This window comes from Dendropsophus ebraccatus, unplaced genomic scaffold (assembly GCF_027789765.1).
Source record: "Dendropsophus ebraccatus isolate aDenEbr1 unplaced genomic scaffold, aDenEbr1.pat pat_scaffold_1665_ctg1, whole genome shotgun sequence".
Classification (NCBI taxonomy): domain Eukaryota; kingdom Metazoa; phylum Chordata; class Amphibia; order Anura; family Hylidae; genus Dendropsophus; species Dendropsophus ebraccatus.
The window spans coordinates 4672-29844 of NW_027209089.1; the positions used below are offsets into that span (position 1 = coordinate 4672).

Sequence of the window (25173 nt, forward strand, 5' to 3'; positions counted from 1 at the left end):
ATCAAAGATAGCCGACTGTTCTTAAGGAAGATAAGCCACTGCCAGGGGAGTCTGGAAGAAGATTGAGCATGGTGTTTTGGAGGAGATGAATGGCATCTATCTAATGTGTATGGGCAGTATCTGCTTACATGCAATAACTATAGTATAGTGTAGGTCGACCCATCTAGTAACATGGATCGAAAAAGACACATAAACAACAAATACTACATATAAAAGAGGTCTTCATGGTGGAAGAGTAACATAAAGTTGCTCAAAGCATTAACAATAGAAAACCTTCAGTGTACGATGGGCGGTAGGGACACTAGACTAAAATAGAAATGTTTGGCAAAGTCTCAGATTGCTCTGTCTTTCCAAAAGGCAATCAAACGTTACTTTTTACCATCCATGTTACCGCTCACATTTCTCAATCTATTGTGCGTAGAATGAGATCTATCAACCACTAATCAGCTTGCCTCTTTTAGAGAACAATGAAGAGATAATTCCATGTTGACCCCAAGACCTTGGCGAAAAACACAAATACCCTGATTTACGAATTTAAAAAAAAAAAATATATATATATATATACAGCCGTAAAAATAGGAAAACATCATGTCCTCTAAATGGGTTATTTATAAAGGTTAACAAAAAAAAGTCTATAAAGTGTTATAATAAAAATTGGTTAAAAGGAATTAACAAACCTTACGATAAGCCATTAATGTATGATCGATGAGGGAGGATACTACTGGTAAGATCGCAAAGATCACACAAGTTTTTATCACCTTGTTGGGCCCAGGAGTAGCTGGTGCCGACAGAAAAACCTCAGTGTGGTGACCTCTACAGGGCAAATGTAGCACCACATAACTTCGTGAGACAGCCCTTTCATCACATAGATGTGTCCACCCTTATCTTTCTTTAGTTAAAGTGAACCTGTAGCAAAAGTTTTCTATGTTTAAATCAATCAGTTATACATATGGTCAAATTGCTTCCTCCGTGATGATATTTGGTCATTTGTCTGTTCAACAAAAAGAGACCAAACACGGGAAGCCCCTGTCCTTTGAGCACTCACACAAGGAAAGATTCCTGTTTATCATGCAGGTTGTATATCATCTGAGGGCAATTAACTTATTAATTATATTATTATTTTGCTACTTTTATTATCAGCTCTGCAGCTTACCAGTAGAAAATGCTCTCGGTTATGCAACAATTCAGTCAGCATAATGTCATTATGTGGTAAGAGAGGTTTTGGTTCTGTGTGACAGGAGAGCTGACCGTACAATGCGAGTACCCCGGGGATTCTCTGCTACTGAATGTGGACACGGAGCAGCTGTACATATGCACAGTGAAGGGAGACACTTAGTGGCCATATATATAACATTGATTTAAACATAAAAAAATAGAAAAAAATAAACAAAAAAAAATTATTGCAAAACTTCTTACAATCACAAACCTGTTCTTTCAAATTTCAAATTATGCGACAGTTTATCCTTAAGGACTTAAAAACCCATCACAAAAAGCTATGAAAACAAAGAAAAGGCTTCAAAGGCTTCAAAAGGCATTGCACATAGCCAAACACGGTGTGTAAAAGTAGTGGCAGAGGGTCATCCAACCACGTTGTTGTAAATGGCTGGTATATCACACCATACACCTCTGAGTATACATATGCAATAGATAGGACATATCTGTAGCATTTGTTAAATTTAATTTAAAGTGTCACTTTAGTTTTTGGGGTTTTTTTCTTTGTTTTTTTTTGCTGAAATTAATAGTACAGGCGATTTTAACCCCTTCAAGACAGAGCCCTTTGATGCACAAAAGTCCCAGTCAGATTAATGCAATGTTCCTCCCCGCCTTCTAAGAGCCATAAAGCTTTTATTTTTCCACCTACAGAGCTGGTTGGTGTGTCATTTTTTTGCGCCATGATCTCCTAGTTTTTTTTTATATTCATATTGATGTAACAGAAAAATTTTGATCGCTTATTATATTTTATCTGATATATAATTTATTAAAATCAGCAATCCTGGTGTGTGTGTTTTTTTTTTGTTGTTTACGCCGTTCACCGTGCGGGAACAATAATTTATATTTTAATAGATTGGACAATTCCACACGCTACGATATGTAATATGTTTATTTATTTTTGTTATTTTTATTTTTATAATGGGCAAGGGGGTATTTTAAACTTTTTTTTATTTTATTTTACACTTTTTATCACTGTTAAACATGCAATCAATTTATTGCATATACTGATCTATGCTATGCCATAGCATAGCTTAGATCAGTGTTATCGGCAATCTATGTATAGAGCCTGCCTGAGAGCAGACTCTATATATGAATCGCCGATCTGACAGGACCGAGGTAAGTGACTTACCCCCGCTTGTTGGCACAAGTAATCGGGACCCGATCACTCAGTGGCAGATACTTGTTCTGTCCCTAAGTACCTTAAATGCCGCAATCGCTATAGATCGCAGCGTTTTAGGGGTTACTGAAACGCAGCTGCGATCCCCCTCTTATCACCTACGGCCCTGGACACACTGATGTGTGCAGGATGGCTCTCACTGTAGCCGCCCCGCTCACATCAGAAGCCCCTCAGTCAGGAACGTATATATACATGTTACTGATGGGAAGGGGTTAAGAAACTTTGTAATCGGGATTATTAGCCAAATATGCCATTATCTACATTCAAAAAGACTTTCCCCAGGTCCCCCCCCCCGCCTCCTCTCTCATTCACTGCTCACTATCAGGAAATCCCGACTCTTTTACATCAGTCGAGCCCTGTGTAACCTATGGGGAGGGAAAGGGGAGGAGGGAGATTAGTCGCCAGCAGAGAGCGGAGAAGAAAGGATTACACAGTGGGAGCTGTGTGAAAGCCAGTATTCAGAGGTCAGAGAGGTCAGTTCTGACTTCAGATGAGTTAGCCGAGTGATGTAGCTGTAAATTAACCCTTTGTCCTGTTTTAGCGCCTTATCTCCCTCCACCCCTCCCCTCTCTATAGAAAACCATGAAGACAGGGGGGAGAGCTTCAAACTGCTTTTTCATGATAAAAATGCATTTTTCCACAAATAAACCCAATTACAAAGTTTCTTAAAATTGCCTGTACTATTGATTTAGAAAAAAATAAAATAAAAATAAATAAATATATATATATATATATATATATATATATATATATATTTAAATGACAGTGACACTTTAAGAAGTCAAAGATTTACTGCACCTTGTACGGCAAACTTCAGTTCCTTTACGTCAGTCACCGTGTTCCTCTTTTCTGGAGTCTTCTTTTCAATTCTTCGATTAATTCTTCTTTTCCTGGTCTCTCCCCAGAGATTGGAGCCTCCGTGCATGCTTGGGATGTTGAGAATAGCAATTCCTTCCAGAGAGATATTTCCAAGATCCATTTGAATTCCATCACACTGTAAGCAACACAAGTCTATTAGAGTCTCATCTGTTTAATTTGTAAAGGTTACATTAGAAACATGTACATTGTGTGGTCCTGGTCATGTGACATGGAGCCGGGAGATAATGCCCTGGGCTTCTTTTGGCTCGTTCTCTTGATCAGTCAGGGTCTATATACTCTGGCCGATAAAAAGTTCAATATATTTCTATGACACAGCAAAAGTTTTATTTTTATTTATTTTGCGATATGTAATAAACATGTATTAACAAAACCTTTTTCTTGTTACTGTCCACATGAGAAAATCTTTAAACATGCATTTTGGACTGCCCACTAGAGCAGATTAGCATACTTTCCCTGTTTTCTGTAAATTTCTTGTCAGCTTTGCTTTATAGACCAGGACAGAATCAGCAGAGTCATCTCATTATCATTATAATTGCTGTTTTCATACTGGTCACTAGAGCTCACACATTGACTTGTATTTCCTGTTCTTCCAGTACTTATCAGCTGCTGTATGTCTCACAGGAAGTTGCATATTATCTCTAGTCTGACACAGTGCTCTCTGCTGCCACCTCTGTCCATGTCAGGAACTGTCCAGAGCAGGAGAGGTTATCTAAGAGCTGATAAGTATTGGAAAACTGGAGATTTTTTAATAGAAGTAAATTACAAATCTCATACACTTGCTAGGACCAGTTGATTTGAAAGATTTTTTTTGTGAACTACCCCTTTAAGGTCCTAATAGAACCCATCAGAATTTCCAATGTTATAACGATATAATAGAGGAAACAGGAAAAAAAAATCCATGGTTTCCATGCAGTGCACTCATAACCACAGCGGCTTTTTAAGCCTGGAGACACCAGTAAGCTGGATCTATAATGAATGGTCCTACACCTGAGCTTATACCAGGTTATATATAGACTCCTAATCACAGTAATCAAAGCGCCGGGAAAGAATTCACAGAATTAGAAATGCATTTAAGGAAATGACCAACAAGATGTTCTACGAGGAACGACGACTACTTCCTCCATCTTCTGTTACATTAGTATGGTTGATAATAGTTGAGAGCTCGATCGGCACCAAAGCAGCAACATAAATAAAATATATAGATGGTCTGAGGAGATGATCAATGTCCGTTCTGTATGAAGTGCTAAAGCCTTTCAGTTCTTCACTGTCCTGGATGATAGTATGGAGCAGCTCAGGAGGGAATCGGGAAATATACATATATACAGCGGAAAGGCCACGTTCTGATCAATGATTAATGCTGATGTCCTGGCCAGACATATGTAAATTATTAGCAGTACATTGTATGGGTCACTAAAATAAGGAAAAAATTGTATAATATTCGCACCCATGAGGATCTATTGAAGCTCAGCCCAATAGGTTTGGAAAAGGTGGGAGATAAGCTTTAACCTTAGTGTGTCTGGGGGAGGGTAAAACTCGGGATGCTCATACAGTTGTCAAGTACCCAGAAATGTGTAGGATGCTAGCCTGGCATTTCGAAATGTCAGAGTGTTGGAATAGGGAATGGATTTCCTGCTGAGCTTTGCAGTATAGACTGGGACAGAATGAGCAGAGTCAATTCATTAGCAGTACGTTCATTAGTATGGATCACCAAAGTAAAGAAAAAGAGAATGGTATAAAATTATTGCCCATGGGGATCTATTGAAGCTCAGCCCAATAGGTTTGGGGAAGGTGGGAAATAGGCTATAACATTAGTGTGTCTGGGGGAGGGTACATCAGGATGCTCATACAGTTGTCAAGTACCCATAAAGGTGTAGGATGCTAGCCTGGCACTTTTACTATGGTCATAGGAATCAGTGTCGGTATAGGGAATGGATTTCCTGCTGAGCTTTGCAGTATAGACTGGGACAGAATGAGCAGAGTCAATTCATCAGTAGTACGTTCATTCGTATGGATCACCAAAGTAAAGAATAAGAGAATGGTATAAAATTATTGCCCATGGGGATCTATTGAAGCTCAGCCCAATAGGTTTGGATAAGGTGGGAGATAAGCTATAACCCTAGTGTGTCTGGGGGAAGGGTACAATTCGGAAATGCTCACACAGTTCTCAATTACCCAGAAAGGTTTAGTAAGCTAGTTTGAAATTTCTACAATGATCACAGGAATCAGTGTCGGGACAGGGCATGGATTTTCTTCTGAGCTTTGCTGTATAGACCAGGACAGAATGAGTAGAGTCAGCTCATTTTTGTTCAAATATTACAGTTTTCACAGCAGCTTTTGGGCACTTTGGCATTGCCTTTAGGTAAGCCTTGTTGTATAGACTGGAACATGTGTGGGGGCCTATTTAGCTGCTCTTCTATGACTTCCTGTTCCCAGAGGGAGTATTATAGTAGCATGAATAAGTGATACTTGCATATCCTATAGCATAGTGTGTGGCACGACAGTATGGGCTCTGTAACTGACAGTGTGCTATCTGAGCTCTCAGTGGCGCTATTCCACAGTAAGCTGTGGAATATAATTTGTAGTGTACAGACAGATGGACACTATTGGTAGCATTCTTACAAGGAGTAAAGTTGTTGGGGGAGAAACCAAGTCTTGTGCCCCATGGGGGATGGAAGGGGCAACCAACAAGCTATTTTACCTAGGCAATGGTATTTAGATACAAGGCTAGGAGAGCACCAACAACTGGGACCCCACAGAACAAATCAGAACAGAGCTAGAAGCAGACAGCTCCCTACATTGTGTAGTGGCTAAGCAGGGATACTGCAGCTTCTGTTCACTTCATGCTGTACAGCAGGAGATAACAGAGAGCAGGGTGGGAAAGCTCCTCCCAAACAATAAGGAATTTCTGCTTCACTACGAAGCATGATGGGAATGACCACTTCCTATTTTTTAAATGCCTTCATTTAAGAACCAATACTGTATGGTAAAAATAGAGATGGAGGTTGGAATAGAGGTCGATCTTCTATAGCAGGGGTGTCAAACTCAAATACACAATAGGCCATAATTAAAAAATTGGACAAAGTCGCGGGCCAAACTTAATATTTAATGAAAATTGCATGGGGCATTTCTGGCACTGCCTATCCTAAAGTAATTGTCCACACATGGTAGTTACCATTATATCAATCAAGCAGTAGGTAATCCCATAATTGTGCCCCATGTAGTAGCCCCCCCCCCCAATAGTTACCCACATACTAGCCAGGCCTACTATTAGAGCCCCACATAGTAGCCAGCCCTCCTGATAGTGACCATATAGTAGCCAGCACACCTAATAGTGCCCAATATAGTAGCCCCCCCCCCATAGAGTCCCATATAGTAGCCAGCCCCCACTCCAACATCCACTTAAACTGCCTACTTTTTTATGTTTGCTGGTAGTATTGGTGACATTGGACCCAGGCCCTGGATGGCGTGCACCCAGGACTAGTGAGATATCGCTGCTGTTTTCAATTTGTCTCTTTTTGGATCTATTCCAAGAAATCCATCATAATGTCTTCCCTCTAAATCCCAATCCTACTGGTTCATTGACCGCACCCGTTCCTGCAGGTTCAGCCTCCCATCCAACATCTACTTTAACTGCCTACTTGTGTATGTTTTCTGGTGATATTGGTGCCGTTGGACCCAGGCCTTGAATGGCGTGCACTCAGGACTAGTGAGATACCGCTGCTGTTTTCAATTTGTTTCTTTTTGGATCTATCCCAAGACATCCATCATAATGTCTTCCCTCTAAATCCCAACCCTACTGGTTTATTGACCGTACCCGTTCCGGCAGGTTCAGCCTCCCGTCCAACATCCACTTTAACTGCCTACTTGTGTATGTTTTCTGGTGATATTGGTGCCGTTGGACCCAGGCCCTGGATGGCGTGCACTCAGGACTAGTGAGATATCGTTGCTATTTCCAATTTGTCTCTTTTTGGATCCATCCCAAGACATCCATCATAATGTCTTTCCTGTAAATCAGTATGGTCCACTGACCGTACCCGTTCCCGCGGGTTCAGCTAACATCCACTTTAACTGTTAAACTAGTGCTGAATTTTATTTAACTTATTGGGTAAAAAAAAAAAATGGAGATTGTTTGATAAAAATTCTCCTCATGCCTTCTCCGACTTCTATACATTTCAGATAAAAAGATATTAATTTCATAATTAAAAGTAATCTTGTGTAAATACCCTGCAGGCCTCAATGAATCAAACACATACTGTGTGTCAGACTTCCCACTGTCTTCAAGTGGAATGTACTGGATAGATAATTAGATAGTACACATTTTCCAGGCTTATTTGCATGCATATTATATTTTTTGCACACTGACAAGCAGCAGTAACAACAAAAGTCAGATTACCACAGGGAATTCCCACAAAGAAGTCTTCATTCCTTATAATTTACAGCCTAAATTAAAATAATTTGATCTTTGACAAGGATGAAATGTCAGACAGCATGGGGTCTCCTACAAGCCACGGCCTGTGGATTCTGAAATCTGCCTAATTTATGTCACTCACTTCATAATACATATTTAAGTATTACACAAAAAAGACAATAAATATGCAATCTGGCACCTTTGGTATTTTCCTGCTGTTAATTTATAAAGGTCTGGAGTCCCCAAACCAACTGGAAGGATTTAAGTAGGTGGCGAGGCCTCGGACGCCGGCGCTGAGAAGGTATCGGCTGCTATTTTCGCTTAATATGGAGCTCAGCGGGGCGGCGCGATACGGCAATTATTCGGCTTGGCGTCGGGGCCCCCATTGTGACTAGTTAGGCTAGCTAGTCTTCACAATTAGCCAGAGGACCTCTAATTAACACCGCGTACCGAGAGATTAGTTTGCACTTTTGCAGTTGGTAGCGACTCGAGGTGGAAATGCGGTGTTGATAGGGCGAGAGAGGACAGCATGGGAGCTTCAAGGGCAAATGGTGCTGGCTGGAGTGGAGGAACCATTGTGATAATGCAGACCGGGGAAGGTCAAACTCATGGCCCTCCAGCTGTTGCACAACCACAATTCGCATCATGCCTGGACAGCCAAAGCTAAAGCTTTGGCTATTCAGGCAAGATGGGAATTGTGTTTTTGCAAAAGCCGGAGGGCAACAAGTATGCTGCCCATGGGGTCCACATGCTAAATTGCCTGCGTAATCCAATGAAATCCTGAGTTACATCCTGTATTATACTCCAGAGCTGCACTCACTATACTGCTGGTGGGGTCACTGTGTACATACATTACATTACTTATCCTGTACTGATCATGAGTTACATCCTGTATTATACTCCAGAGCTGCACTCACTATTCTGCTGATGGGGTCACTGTGTACATACATTACATTACTGATCCTGTACTGATCCCGAGTTACATCCTGTATTATACCCCAGAGCTGCACTCACTATTCTGCTGGTGGGGGTCACTGTGTACAACCATTACATTACTGATCCTGTACTGATCCTGAGTTACATCCTGTATTATACTCTAGAGCTGCACTCACTATTCTGCTGGTGGGGTCACTGTGTACAACCATTACATTACTGATCCTGTACTGATCCTGAGTTATTAGAGCAAGATTCACTAATCAGATGCATTTTACCTAAAATATTTTACTTACTTCGATCTCAATCGCTTCATGAAGTTTCTTGCAGGTTGCGGAGAACGTTTCGGATGTGCCAAATTCAAAATACCAAAATTTATTCTTCATCCTGAAAGAGAGAGAAAAGGTCATAAAGAAGTCAATATTATTCCAGTGTAAGATAATTCCAGTCTAGGATTGTATAGCTGTCCTTTGTATTGATACATTTATTAGGATTTAAAGGGTAAATAGAAGGAATTTTATCCAATCCTCCATGTTATCTCCATGCACTGTATCCGGCAGTGATGCTTGTGCTTTCTCCGCCTTCTCCTGACATTCCTACTTTATTACTAGACTTCTAGACAATGGATCTTAGACTGGTGGAGGACCATTGCTGGGACACTGAACAATCACACAAAAGCGGGCTCAGGTCTTCCATAGAAAAAGGAGACTTAGGGTACGTGCACACTGCGGAATGGCGACGGATAACCCATTCTATGCACAGGCGGCTTCCGTCGTCCGTCAAAAGAATGAAGACGTTCATTCTTTGGACGGAGGGCGGAATCCGCCTGTGCATGGAATGGAGTCTATGACACGGGCGGAGATGTGCACGCCCGCCTCAGTCCGGCGGGTGCGAGCTGCGGAATGCGTTATGGGTTATCCGTCGCCATTGCACAGTGTGCACAAACCCAACGGACGATCTCTGAAAAGATCATCCCGTCAGTCAGTTTTCTACGGCGCCGCAAGTCAAGTCAGTTTCAGTTCACTGAATAGCGGGCGTAGAAAACCCTGTCAGTGCACTCTATGGAGCGAGCGGCTCCGGCCACATGCTCCATAGTGTGCAGTGGAGAGTTTTGATCGACATCCGACATCGTGCATGTCTACTGATCATTCTTTTTCAACATGAGCTATTACACCAATCTATTACCAGCCAGAACAGCCGGTAATCAGCCAAGTACGGCAGATAATCTCTTTGAGTAATAGGACCCTAAGGAATCGCTAACGTGAACAAGCGCCGATCTGCTAGATGGGTGCTTGCTTACTAAAACCAGCTCGATAATCATGCAGCAAGGGCTATATATATATATATATATATATATATATACTTAGTGATGTCCGCGCAGCTCTTGCCCTAGTCTAAAATAATAAACCTATACATACCTCTCCACACTCCCCGGTGTCCTTCTCATTCAGTGTCCTTCTAGTCACCGCTGGAACTTCTGAGCCGGTCTCTAAAGTGACAGACCACTCAGCCAATCACTGTCTGAGAAGTGAAAGTGCAGCGGCCAGTGATTGGCTGAGACCGGCTCTGATGTCCCAGTGGTGGCTGTGGGCAGATGGCAGATACAAGGAAGACACCAGAGAGCACGGAGATGTGTATAAAGTTTATGATTGTGGTTTTTTTTTTTACACAGTTATCAGCTGTTGGCCCGCATCACTATTACACTCAGCGATGTGCGTCTGGCAGCAGATGACTTTTAGGCAGGAATAAACAACAACAACAATCAGTCGATGATGGTTTCATTAGCTGATCATTGTTCCGATCAGTGTCGGATTGGGGTATCTGGGACCCACCAGAGGAAATGATCTTGGGGGCCCACCAATGAAGAACAACAGAGAGTGAGAAACAACATGTCAGTCAGTGTTTGTGCAGGTTCTAAAGCTGGGGGCCCACCGGAGGATCCTCTGCTCCTCTGGTGGGCCAGTCCAACACTGTACACTTACCAGTCCATGTGCCCCCATAGTGCTTCCTTAACGATACCCGACAGCCACTGGCCTCCTGCAGCTCCTTCAGATGCAACATTACGTAGTCGGCTGATGGATTGCCTGCTCAGCCAATCAGTGATTGGGGTAGGACACCGCTGCAGTTACTGACTGGCTGGGCGGGCAATCCATCAGCCGGGTACATAATGTTGCCGCTGTAAGAGCCAGGGGTGTGAACTTCATGGAACTTGGCCGAAAATGACTTCCAGCAGCTGTGAGAGAGACACAAGAGTGGCGCTATAAGGGCACAGGGACTGGTAAGTACACTTTATTATCTTCCCGCACCTCCATGAGGTTGACAGGCGTGTACAGCAGTGCTTTGGGATTATATGTCAACCTGGAGCTGCTAAACAGGCCCTCCTCCTGCTCAGGGGCCCATCAAGAGGTAGGGCCCACCGGGGGATTCCCCTGTTCCCCTGTAGGCCAGTCCGAGCCTGGTTCCGATAACACAGAGAGATAATCTGCCAGGATCCCTAGCGATCACCTGTAATCTATGGGGAACCCTTGCATTATGTGTTCAATTTCTTTGCAGCACCGCCACTGGTAAAATAAATTATTACACATTCATATCAATGTGTTGTGTGATGAGTAGTGATGAGCGGAGTTGTGTCCTCTGAACCCGTCATCTGGAAAAGTTAGAGGCTGTATCTATGTTTACCAAGACTCCCTTGGGCGGCATCCAACTTCTCCAGATGCCGGGGGTCAAATGTTCAGGGTCAGAGAACATTGCAAAACTCAAACAATTCAGCAACTCCGCTCAACGCTGGCGGTAACGCAGTACAGGATAGGTCCTCAAGAGCGAGAGGTGCGCTTTGTTACCACTCTCCGACTAAGGAGGATCTTGAACAGAGTATAGGGTATATAAAAAGGGGGTTTTTAGTCTCAGGACGTTGAGCCCATGTGATTTTTTTTTTATATAATTTTTTGCTTGTCCTTTCCTCTAAGCTTGAACAAACAGATCAGTGCAAGCTACCCTTAAAATAAAGACACCATTGCTACAAAAACATGACCCCGTATGTCCAATAGAACCCGCGGACACACACCTCTCATGGAGTTACCGTGAGCTGTTCTTCAGAGCTTAGGGACAGTTTGGAAACTACTTAGGCATAAAAAGCGCCAGTGTGTGTTTGGAAAATTGGACACGGTTCACGGCCGGCCATGAATGGGCCCCTTTATTAGCTTTTGCTTACTACTAAGTTTGCTGCAGCATGAAAAAAGTAAACAGATCTAAGGTTCAGCGAGAGAGCGAGGGTTTACAGAGAGCGCGCCTCGGCCTTAGGGGTCTTAAACGCGTCTTCAGTCAATTTGTCGTGATCCGCGGTGAATGATGCGAGCGTCAAGAGTTTTTATACCGGGGCTTTTACATTTCCAATTATATATCTGCAGTTATTTATTTTATTTTACTTTTATTCCTCTATTTTTTATTTTCTATATTTTACACATTTTTATATGTATTTGTTTCTTGGCTTATAAAATATTCAGAACATGTAAATTTACTTTGGATACTTTACACATGCTATTATACTGAATATACATTTCCCTTTGTTTTTTTTGTTTTTTTTTATTATTATTATTTTGGAGAGAACAGGGACCCCGGTTGGTTCTTAGAATGGAGCGGATGCTCCATTATGTACTCACGGTTTCTGTGGCTCCCACAGTGAATGGATTTGGGCAGGGGCTGTCATGTATGACGTGCTGCTTCATTCTAATGGGAGACAGGGGTAGGACCCCCCAAGGATAAGCTAGTTTTCCCCTATCCATAGATAACATTTTAGATATGGATATTCTTTAAAGGGTTTGTTCACCAAATTCAAATCAACTGGTGCCAGAAAGTGCCAGAGATTTGTAATTTACTTCTAATAAAAAATCTCTAATCTTCCAGTACATATTAGCTACTGTACGTCCTGCAGGAAGTAGTATTTTTTTCAGCCTGGAGAGCAGGAGAGGTTTTCTATGGGGATTTGCTGCTGCTCTGGATAGTTCCTGACATGGACAGAGGTGGCAGCAGAGAGCACTGTGTCAGATTGGAAAAAATACACCAATTCCTGCAGGACATACAACAGCTGATAAGTACTGGAAGACACAAGATTTTTAATAGAAGTAAATTACAAATCTCTAACACTGGTTGATTTGAAAAAATAAAATAAAATAATAATTTAATTTAATTTAACCCATTTAAAGGAACACTCCCGCCAAAAGTATTTTTTAATATGTTATTACTTATGGAATTCCTAATGTACATTAATTATGGGAAATGCACATATACTGCTATTTCCCTTAATTTGGTAGATCATGGAGACTTCAGATTCTCTGAAATACCGTGAGGTCACGAATCAGGTGTAATTCCAATGGAGTGTCCAGCAGGGGGCGCACTATATATAGAATTCAATGAGTACCATTGACTTCTATATACAGTGCGCCCCTGCTGGACACTCTATGGAATCAATGGCTGTCAATGTAAAAAGTCTTTATGCACACATATACACTGTACGACTCCCCCCTCAAAGTATGAGCAGATGATGGGGTTGTAGTACCAGGGCCATGCCCATCATCAATCCGGCCCCAATGCTGCCGCCACATATGCTCTGTACTACTTCCCCATCATCTGCTCATAGTATGAGCAGATGAGCAGTATTAAAAAATACTTTTGGCCGAACTTCTCCTTTAAAGGGGTTATTTTAAGATTATAAATTCTCCCCTAAACCCTAGCTTATCCTGCTATCTGGACCTCCACTGATTATGAGCGTTAAGGCCCCTTGTCCCCCAAGTGACAGGAATGGCAGCCTGCCCCTCCATATATTCGCTAAGGGACTTTCGAGATATCACTGCAAGTATATAGAAAACAATAAACAGCCTGTGCTCACCTCTCCACGCTCCCTGGTGTCTTCCTATGATTCTCCAGTGTTCCTCACTGTACAATCCCTCCTCCACGTCTGGGATCGACTCGTCTCAGGGGTGACAACCAGCTTAGCCAATCACTGACTGACACGGGACAGCGCTGTGGCCAGTGGGTTGTCAATGAAGAGACAAGTCTGTCTCGGAAGTGGAGGTGGGATCATTAAGTGAGGGACATGGGAGACCCATAGGAGGACACTGGGGGAGGGTGGAGAGCTAAGCATAGGCTCTTTATTTTTATATACCTGCAACAATATATATAATGTTCTGCCTTGCCGGATAACCCCTTTAACATATCTATGTTTGTTAATCCTTCATAGATTGGTAGCTGAGCATGCTTTCTGCCACTCCATCTATTCAGAAGACAGGGGACCTCAATTCTCATGAACAGCATGGGTCCCAAAAGTTAGACCCCTAATACTTAGTTAATCTTCAAATAACCCTCCACCTTTATTAACCACCCAGACGTAACAATTCCTTACTTCCTCTCATTTAGCCTTAGCCACACTCTGAACCTAGTCCCTGCCACCAGCTCCTTATATAGCTTTTAAAACATAGTGACATCTAGTGGTAAGAGAAAATACTACAGCCAACACAATTTGCATTGCATCACATACAAAGAGGGTGGAGCACAATACGACACACACCACAACAAAGAATATATAGCAAATACATAACACTCACAATAGAGATGTAACCGATAGACATCTCCACAATATATCTTCAGTCAGGAAAGGGGGAAATATACAAGAAGATGAAAGCACATTACAGTCTGTAATTTAGGATGTGAATGAAGACTGCCCACTTGAGTACACCGCTTTATTCGTGACAGCGCAGTTCAATTAGAACGGCAAAAATAGAAACACAAGTCTGAACATTCATTTATATGCATAGGTTTTCACTAACCCAGGAAAATGTTCCCTTAAATAAATAATTCCCGCAAATTGTTACAATGTTTAACTACGTATTGTGACCTTCTATTTTAGGAGACATTGTTTCCTATTTTATGACTTTTGGACAAATCTATTCCTGGTACTGGACGGTTCACCTGGGTACGTACTGATCTGCCATTTGTTATATGGTGGAAAATATCATTGTGTGTTATCATTCAGGATATCACTAATCCTAGGAAATACTGAGAAAGCATCAACTTAGGTATTCCCAGGATGCTAAAAAGTTTTCACACTTTCTCTTCTAACTTTTTTTCATACCGACTATTGGGCGGCTTTCTGTGCACCAATATTTGACACCGAAAGTGTACCAAGATGTTGAGATTGTTACTGACGTTTTAGGCAGGTATGGGAAAACTTTCTTTGAAAATTTTCTTTAGGCTATGTTCACACAATATTTTTTTATGGCAATTGTTTGCAATTAAAACAATGTCTGTTTTTGTCATATAGAAAAGTGTTGCATTGAAGTCAGTGCAAACAACGGCCGTTGTTCACACAGTGTATCAAACAATGGCTGTTGTTTGGTACGGCCGTGAAAATAATTGACATGTGTGGCTTTAACTGTATGACCACACTGTTCTCTCTATGATCATAGAGATGAGCGCAGGGAGGAAATAGAGAGGACTGTGCAGCTCTAACTGTATGAACACACAGTTCTCTCTATGCTCATAGAAATAAGTGCAGGGTAGGGACAGAGAGGACTGTGCAGCTGTAACTGTATGGCCTCACTGTTCTCTCTGTGATCATAGAGATAAGTGCAGGGAGGGGATAGAAAGGACTGTGCAGCCTTAACTGTATGGCCTCACTGTTTTCTCTGTGATCTGTAAGCTAACATGTGCAGTCGCCATTGGGGCCGACATGTTTAGTGAATTTGCGAATTGTGAAAGGCGAATTTAATGCCCAATTTGCTGCGAATCGGAATTCATCAGATTAACTTCACTAATGTCTAATAGAAATGAATGCAGGGAGGGGGAAGAGAGGACTGTGCAGCTGTAACTGTATGACCACATAATTCCCTCTATGATTATATAGATGAGTGCAGGGAGGGGATAGAGAGGACTGTGCGGCTGTAACTGTATGACCACATAGTTCTCTCTATGATCATAGAGATGAGTGCAGGTAGGAAATAGAGAGGACTGTGCAGCTGTAACTGTATGATTACACAGTTCTCTCTATGATCATAGAGATGAGTGCAGGGAGGGGATAGAGAGGACTGTGCAGCTGTAACTGTATGATTACACAGTTCTCTCTAGCAAGGGGCGTAGCAAGGATTCATGGGGCCCCATAGCAAAAAACTGTATGGGCCCCCCCCTCCCCTACACACTAATATATATATATATATATATATATATATATATATATATATATATATAATAGCAAGAAATTGCAGCACTTCCAGAGTAGTGAAAAAAACTGGTGGTTTATTTGGTGTAGCAAATAACAAAATTCAGCAACGTTTCTGTCTCATCACGAGACCTTTCTCAAGCATAAAAAATCAGTGACTCATATCCTTTTATATACTAAGTGAAATACAAAACAGGTGTATAATCACAGTGAAGTCATGTGACTAAAATGCACAAGTGAAAAATAATAATACAAGATCGGGTTCCAATCGGGAACAATGTGTAATTACAAAGAATGTATACATTACAATTCATCCAGTGTTGTGTATACGCAGTGATACCAATGTTAAAACATATGACATATAATAAATCGGCGGGGTTAGCTTCCACTCACCACTGCTCAGAGAAGAAAAAGGTAGGCTGTACTTGTCTCCATGCTTGTTCGCCCTCGTTGTGAATGGTTTGTAAACAACATCAGCCCGCATGCGCGGGTCAAAGGGTGTGTATCAACTGGCTTACGTCATTGTAACATCACAACAAGACCAGTGTCACTACTGTCAGGTATGTAATTGATATCCAGCTGCAGGAGCTTCTGTCGCCTCTGCTGTGACTTCACACTGGTCATGGAGTTAGTAAAGGTTCAATATGTTGTGGCCCTACGATCCATAGAAACCGCAAGTGTTACAAGATCTCGTGTGAACACTGGCTATGTTGGAGCACACAAAGGAGCTAAACAATGGGTCTAATAGACATAAAGGGATAGGAACTCATTCCAGTGAAAGCGGGGTTATCCGGTGGAGTGGAAAGCATTACCGCATAGCGGAATCGCTTTCCAGTCATAAAACCTGGAAGTCAAACCGGGACCCACAATGTGGACCTCGGGACCTCCAGACGGTCACCCAAACCCCTGTATAACTTTTCCCTCATCTAACCCAAAGCCCCAAGTAAATACTGATATAACGCATATCACATAACAGTGTGACCATGGCCATAGACAACTAAACAGTCAAAAAATCCGGGCAGTATGTGGAGAACAAAAAACAGCAATAAATCAGAGCAGTGATTGGTGGGTAGCCTTCCTCGCCGTTCCTCAAAAAGAAATCTACAAAAAAAGAAAGAAGAGAGAAAGGATATAAGTAACTACAAATACAGAGTAAGACAAGAAAAAAATCATCTAGATAAGTTTTCGGACAAACCATTTACCTGCAAAATTCATTTGTACATTTTAGTTGTAATTACAAATTCCACATTTAACCCTTTAGGTTGCAATGTATCCAGCCTGTGAATCCACATCAGCTCACGTTTTTTAAGCAATGTGGTTCGATCACCTCCCCTTTTAAGGGGTGGTATGTGATCCAGAATTTTAAACTTTAGATCACTCTCCCTATGTCCCAAATCCAAAAAATGTTTGGACACTGGTAAATCCTGTCTTTTCGATCTGATTGAATACCTGTGTTGATTCAATCTGGTTCTCATGTCTCGGGTTGTTTCTCCAATGTATAAAAGTTTACATGGGCACCAGAGGACATAAATTATCCAACTGGAAGTACAGGTAAGATAGAAATTAATGTTGTACACTCTACCAGTAGATGGATGTGTAAAATTAGGCCCTTTATCCATATATGTGCAACTGACACACTGTCTACATGGAAAAGACCCTTTGTTCATCACCATAAGAAATCTTTGTCCACTGCTGGTTTCTTTTGTAGTCAATTCCCCTTTAACTAGACTATCCCTTAAATTTTTATTCCTTCTATAGGACATCAAGGGTGGTATTTGTAGTTCCGGTACATTTTTGTAACTCTCTTTTATGATATTCCAATGCTGTCTAACCACATTGGCTATTTTAGGGGAAAGGTCACTGTAGGTGGTAACAAACGGTATTCTCTTGTCCGTGCTAGCCCTGTTAATTACCGGTTCCACTGTCACTATTTTTTCTTTATGTTCCCTCAGGAGACCCCGCGGGTACCCTCTCTCGACAAACTCTTCTGTCATAGTGTTGAGTGCTGCCTCCAACTTTCCTAGAAAGTTGGAGGCAGCACTCAACACTATGACAGAAGAGTTTGTCGAGAGAGGGTACCCGCGGGGTCTCCTGAGGGAACATAAAGAAAAAATAGTGACAGTGGAACCGGTAATTAACAGGGCTAGCACGGACAAGAGAATACCGTTTGTTACCACCTACAGTGACCTTTCCCCTAAAATAGCCAATGTGGTTAGACAGCATTGGAATATCATAAAAGAGAGTTACAAAAATGTACCGGAACTACAAATACCACCCTTGATGTCCTATAGAAGGAATAAAAATTTAAGGGATAGTCTAGTTAAAGGGGAATTGACTACAAAAGAAACCAGCAGTGGACAAAGATTTCTTATGGTGATGAACAAAGGGTCTTTTCCATGTAGACAGTGTGTCAGTTGCACATATATGGATAAAGGGCCTAATTTTACACATCCATCTACTGGTAGAGTGTACAACATTAATTTCTATCTTACCTGTACTTCCAGTTGGATAATTTATGTCCTCTGGTGCCCATGTAAACTTTTATACATTGGAGAAACAACCCGAGACATGAGAACCAGATTGAATCAACACAGGTATTCAATCAGATCGAAAAGACAGGATTTACCAGTGTCCAAACATTTTTTGGATTTGGGACATAGGGAGAGTGATCTAAAGTTTAAAATTCTGGATCACATACCACCCCTTAAAAGGGGAGGTGATCGAACCACATTGCTTAAAAAACGTGAGCTGATGTGGATTCACAGGCTGGATACATTGCAACCTAAAGGGTTAAATGTGGAATTTGTAATTACAACTAAAATGTACAAATGAATTTTGCAGGTAAATGGTTTGTCCGAAAACTTATCTAGATGATTTTTTTCTTGTCTTACTCTGTATTTGTAGTTACTTATATCCTTTCTCTCTTCTTTCTTTTTTTGTAGATTTCTTTTTTGAGGAACGGCGAGGAAGGCTACCCACCAATCACTGCTCTGATTTATTGCTGTTTTTTGTTCTCCACATACTGCCCGGATTTTTTGACTGTTTAGTTGTCTATGGCCATGGTCACACTGTTATGTGATATGCGTTATATCAGTATTTACTTGGGGCTTTGGGTTAGATGAGGGAAAAGTTATACAGGGGTTTGGGTGACCGTCTGGAGGTCCCGAGGTCCACATTGTGGGTCCCGGTTTGACTTCCAGGTTTTATGACTGGAAAGCGATTCCGCTATGCGGTAATGCTTTCCACTCCACCGGATAACCCCGCTTTCACTGGAATGAGTTCCTATCCCTTTATGTCTATTAGACCCATTGTTTAGCTCCTTTGTGTGCTCCAACATAGCCAGTGTTCACACGAGATCTTGTAACACTTGCGGTTTCTATGGATCGTAGGGCCACAACATATTGAACCTTTACTAACTCCATGACCAGTGTGAAGTCACAGCAGAGGCGACAGAAGCTCCTGCAGCTGGATATCAATTACATACCTGACAGTAGTGACACTGGTCTTGTTGTGATGTTACAATGACGTAAGCCAGTTGATACACACCCTTTGACCCGCGCATGCGGGCTGATGTTGTTTACAAACTATTCACAACGAGGGCGAACAAGCATGGAGACAAGTACAGCCTACCTTTTTCTTCTCTGAGCAGTGGTGAGTGGAAGCTAACCCCGCCGATTTATTATATGTCATATGTTTTAACATTGGTATCACTGCGTATACACAACACTGGATGAATTGTAATGTATACATTCTTTGTAATTACACATTGTTCCCGATTGGAACCCGATCTTGTATTATTATTTTTCACTTGTGCATTTTAGTCACATGACTTCACTGTGATTATACACCTGTTTTGTATTTCACTTAGTATATAAAAGGATATGAGTCACTGATTTTTTATGCTTGAGAAAGGTCTCGTGATGAGACAGAAACGTTGCTGAATTTTGTTATTTGCTACACCAAATAAACCACCAGTTTTTTTCACTACTTTGGAAGTGCTGCAATTTCTTGCTATTATTGAAGAGGAGACGTGATCCAGTCTCCATTGCTGGCACTCCGAGCACTTACTCCTGAGAGTGCACTCCGTTCTGTTGTTTATATATATATATATATATATATACACTGTATACTCGGTGATGTGGCCAGAAGCAGAATCCTATGGTTATATACATAGGTGCAGGAGCAGACTAACGTTTGCTTAACCCTTTATTTACTGCAGTTTGTAAGTGACCCAGTGTTCTCTTACATGCTGCAACATAAAAAAGGGTTAATACAGAAGACAATTAGCTCTGATAACCCCTGACTTCTGCAGGAACTCAGAGAACAGAGGTTAGAGGTTATCAGAGTAGTCAGGAAGAAAGCTGATTGTCTTCTGTATTAACCATTTTTTTTTCTTTTGCAGCATGTTAGAGAACACTGGGTTACTTACACACTGCAGTAAATAAGGGGTTAAGCAAAAGGTCACAGGAGGCTCGTATCTTCCCTGGGCCACCTCCCTCCATGGGCCCCATAGCAACCACCTTCCCTGCCTCTATGGTAGCTATGCCACTGTCTCTCTATGATCATAGAGATGAGTGCAGGTAGGAAATAGAGAGGACTCTGCAGCTGTAACTGCATGGCCACACTGTTTTCTCTACGATCATAAAGGTGAGTGCAGGGAGGGAATAGAGAGGACTGTGCAGCTGTAACTGTATGAACACACCGTTTTCTCTATGAAAGGGGGGGAGAGACTAAAAATAAAAATTCAACTCTATATATTTGGGTCTTAGATTTATAAGAACTCACAAATAAAATGTATCTATTGGGCCCCATCGGAGTGAAGAGTAACCTCGGACCTAAACCTGTAATGAGTTTAATATGGAAATACAATGGGCTGTGTGCTTCTTATTGCCCTGAATAAGGAGCTGAGCGTGCTCGCTTCAGCCGTCTCCCCTCCGTGCACCGCACAGGGCTGATCTATGGAGCTGTCTCAGAACAGTTGTTGCTGATGAACTAATTCTACTTTTAAATTGGTCTTGTGGCTTTTGGCAAGCATCTGTTTTGATAATTGAAGAGTCCAGCTTAAGCACCAGTGGAAAACTGTTCCTAACAAGCTCTCCGTGGTTACTAACTGCGTTCTAATTGAAGTGCTCGAACAAAATGTTACAAACCTGATTTGTACTTTGCTCCACAGTAAGATGCTATATGAGCTGAATAAACAGGTGAATGCTAAATACTATTTTAATGCCGCCACGAAAACCAAGACATTGTCGTCAAGAGAGGCCGGGAAGTAATGAGCAAAATGATCTGTTCTCATTGGGACTGTCATAGTCTGTCATGGCTGAGAGACCGGGGTTGTGTTCATATCGCTAAAGCTCATGGTTTGGTTGGGATTGTTTACTTTAAATAAAAAAAAAAAAAAAATTCTTAAAGGGGTTGTTCACAGAAAAAAAAAAAAACTCAACTGGTGTTAGAAAGTGCCAGAGATTTGTAATTTACTTTTATTTAACAAAAAATCTCCAGTCTTACAGTACTTCTCAGCTGCTGTATGTCCTGCAGGAAGTGGTGTATTCTTTCCAGTCTGACACAGTGCTCTCTGCTGCCACCTCTGTCCATGTCAGGAACTGTCCATAGCAGGAGAGGTTTTCTATGGGGATTTGCTACTGCTCTGGACAGTTCCTGACATGAACTGTCTCATACTGGAAAGACTACACCACTTCCTTCAGGACATACAGCAGCTGATAAGTACTGGAAGACTGGAGATTTTTAAATAGAAATAAATTAAAAAAAAAAACCTCTGGCACCTTCTAGCACCAGTTGATCTGAAACATTATTATTTATTTATTTTTATGAACAACCCCTTTAACTATGTAAAAACAATACACCTTTATTTGTGCTGGTTGAGGTATGGCACTGTATATATAGTAGGATATGTCACCAGTATAGGTCAGAGGTAGTGATTAGCAAACTTGCCAAAAGTTTGGGTTCAACCAAACCGAAAAACTCAGCCACCCATGTTTTGCAGGACTCCCTAGGACGGCATCCAACTTCTACAGTCACTGGCAATCAAATGCTACATACTCAGGCCCCAAGTGCAAGCCCCGCTCCTAGTGAAACCAAAATGCCTCATTAGCATACACTAGGGCTGGGCGATTAATCAAATTAATTCGATTAATTCGCCCAGAATTTTAGAATGGATTAGATTTTTTGTAAAAATCGTAAATTTGATTTTCGGAAAAAATTATTGCGGGCGGAACAGACGGCGCGGTACAGCAGGACGGGCAGTCCAGAGAGGGGTGGTGTGGGCGGGCGGCGTGATACAGTGTCAGGCGGTCAGACGAACAGTCCGGAGAGGGCGGTGTGCGGCCAGCGGGCAGGCAGTCCCGAGAGATGCGGCACAGGCGGCCTCCAAGAGCTGCTGACCTGTCCCCGTCCCTTATACACAGCGTCCCGCTCCCCGGTCTCTGGAGGAGACAGCAGTCACTGCAAGAAGAAAAATTTTCAGTTTATTTAGCCCCCCCCAAAAAAATCGATATTTAAATCGAAAATCGTCCAAAAAAATTATTTTAAAAATCGAGATTTTAATTTTTTTGCCATATCGCCCAGCCCTAGCATACACTAGAAATACAGTACCAATATCCCAAAAATGAGTCTAACCTGCTCTGTTTTTTTTTTCATAGACTCCTCTAATGGAGAAAAAAAAAGGCCCCAAAACATCTGTGTGTGAAGGAGACTGTACGGCTCACTGCACATCACTATGTTACACACTGAATCTCTAATTTTGTCAATTCTGATAAAAAAAAATAAATGAAAAATAAACATTATGTGGACTTTTTCTTTCCCCATTAAAGCCTAAACATTCTAGAAAAGGTGATCAATATACAAGCTCGGCCTCTGGGCTATTATTTAGCCATTACATATGGAGTTTCTCAGGCTTGTCACAGTCCCTGGGGCTTACCTATAATACTAGAGAAGACATGATAAATTTTTGTTTAGTCCAGTTCTTCTGTAAGAGTTTAAATGGACCAAATCTATCAGGAGTCCTTGTTATATCTAAAGAGCCTTGACATTGTTTTCAGCCTGCTCAGAAGTAACATGTATTAGCTCTGTGCCAGTGGCATAGCTACCATAGAGGCAGGGTAGGCAGTTGCTATGAGGCCCGTGCAGGAGGGGGGCCCGGGGAAAAGGTAAGAGTGTGTGTCCTTCTGCTTAACCCGTTATGTACTGTAGTGTGTAAGTGACCCAATGTTTACTGTTTAATGTTTAAAGCCAATATCTCCTTGTCTTTGAGTCACTTACACATTGCAGTACATAAGGGGTTAAGCAGAAGGTAGTCTGCCCCTGCACCTATATATTTAACTATAAAGGCTCCTAAGGGGCTAGTTGGGTCACCGGTCACATTACATTATTTATTTATTTATTTATTTTTTTATGGATCCTGAGCTATGTCCCGATATCCACATTAATAACAATAAGCAAAGAAAAAATTGTCCTGTCTAATAAAATATGATCCCTTTCTTCCAAACCCGATCCACACCTATTGATTATTGTGTCCAATACTGAATAGAAGGTGGATGAGCCGCTCTTCCACTCACAACCTGAGGACAGTATGGCACTGTTTTAGGAAGTAGGCAGCCATGTTTTTTTTTTAACTCTTGGTAAACTCCAATAAAGAATAAATTTTCTGGTGTCAACAGGTGGCGCTATTTCCTGCATTGTTCAGGAAGTTGAATAATGCATCTATAAACTGTTTCATTCTCTCGCTTTAGTTAACATAGTCCAATCAATTGGTGAAACAAGGAGAGCGAATCTTTACGAGGCACAGGGTTGTAAAGTACAGTATAGATCACACAACCTCCTCAAATCAACTTGAATTATGGCCCAAGCATCTCCGCTCTGAATAAAGGTTTTACTGAGCAGCTGGCATCACGTTCACTGCTAAAATGTTGGCAACATTTCCCACCAGACAACCTTGAATTAAGAATCAAAAGCAAATTGTGGTGTAAAGAGTCCTGGAGAAAATCTATAATCACCGCTAAGTGAGTTCATCAGTTATTTACCAGCCAGAGGAGTTCATTCTGTTTATAGCGAGCAGAGCTGGTGAGGAGCGGCATTGACTTTCAACCTCTGGTATCACCGAAGCGCGAGAAAGACCGGGCCAGAATATGTATCAATCTTATAGAATGGATTGAAATTATATCGATCGCCCCGCCTCCGTTCAAGGTCACGGAACGTCTCGTACAAGGTGGCGCTACCAGTTGTTGGGAATGTGAAGGTAGAAAACTTTAAAACTATTACTGTAGAAGATAGGTTAGAGGGGTCGTCCATTAGACCAGATGCTGGGTGGACGGTACTGGGACCTACTAACTTTACTTGACACTATTGGAAGTGGAAGTGGGTTTTATCGGATAGATTAGAGGGTGATGATCACAAATATACCAGTAAATATATATATTTTTTTTTCATTCTTAGATTTGTTTTGTTTCTTGGAAAGACAACCGACAATGAATATGGCTTCCAGGGATGGAGAGACCCACCAGAGTCCAGGGGCCAAGGCTTTGATGCAATAATGGGTTTCAAAGGTCCAGAAGAAGACAACCCCATCGGAGATAACTGTAGAGTCAATCACTCACTACTTGGGTCTATTTCTTATTCTAGAATAGATCATGGTAGCCCAGTCTAACATTGATGGATGCCATTACAGACTCAAGAAAAGAGATGATCAAACATCGGGAATTTTAGGTTTGATCGAACTCGAACCTTCGTCATTTGATTCCCAATGCCTTCCTGTTCCGTGGGGAAGGTGGAAACAGCCCAAGTACCGCCTGGAAAACAGGAATACAGCCTAGGTAATAGGCTGTATCCCTGTTTTCCAGGTGGTGCTCGGGCTGTCTACACCTTCCCCACGGAACAGGAAGGCATTGGGAATCAAATGACGAAGGTTCGAGTTCGATCAAACCTGAAAATTCCTGATGCTCGATCATCTCTACTCAAGAAGCCACCTAGCTTTTCAAAGCAGCTAAATAACAATAAAGTATTTGAAGTTACTATGAGACTTTATAATTAGATTCTTCACTGTCATCATGGTCAAGTCTAGCCGATGGGTGAACACTCAACACATCAGATCACCTAACCATTGACAGTAAGCCAAAGATTATGGATTGAAAAAATATAAAAGGGAGACTAGGTAAGGATATAAATCATGCGTCTTCAAACTGCGGCCCTCCAGCTGTTGCAAAACCACAATTCCCATCATGCCTGGATGGATAAAGATTTGGATTTGGCTGTACAGGCATGATGGGAAATGTAGTATTGCAACAGCTGGAGGGCCGCAGTTTGGAGACCCATGATATAAATGAACGAGGGACTTAAGAA

The 25173-nt window shown here is 41.7% G+C and overlaps 1 protein-coding gene and 1 long non-coding RNA gene across 2 annotated transcripts; one reads left to right on the plus strand and one right to left on the minus strand.

The window, feature by feature from the left end:
* Positions 1–3182: 3182 nt before the first annotated feature.
* On the minus strand, positions 3183–16419 carry LOC138775494 (diacylglycerol kinase beta-like; the record flags this gene model as incomplete). Its single annotated transcript, XM_069955946.1, has 3 exons — positions 16213–16419; positions 8906–8996; positions 3183–3383 (listed from the first exon to the last, which is right to left on the minus strand). Coding segments are annotated over exons 2-3 (291 nt in total), but the record flags the coding sequence as incomplete, so codon positions are not given.
* Positions 16420–19400: 2981 nt separating this feature from the next.
* LOC138775493 (uncharacterized) lies at positions 19401–24538 on the plus strand. The gene is made up of 3 exons (XR_011360566.1): positions 19401–19470; positions 23568–24073; positions 24271–24538. It is a non-coding gene; the product is annotated as an uncharacterized lncRNA (long non-coding RNA).
* Positions 24539–25173: the final 635 nt, after the last annotated feature.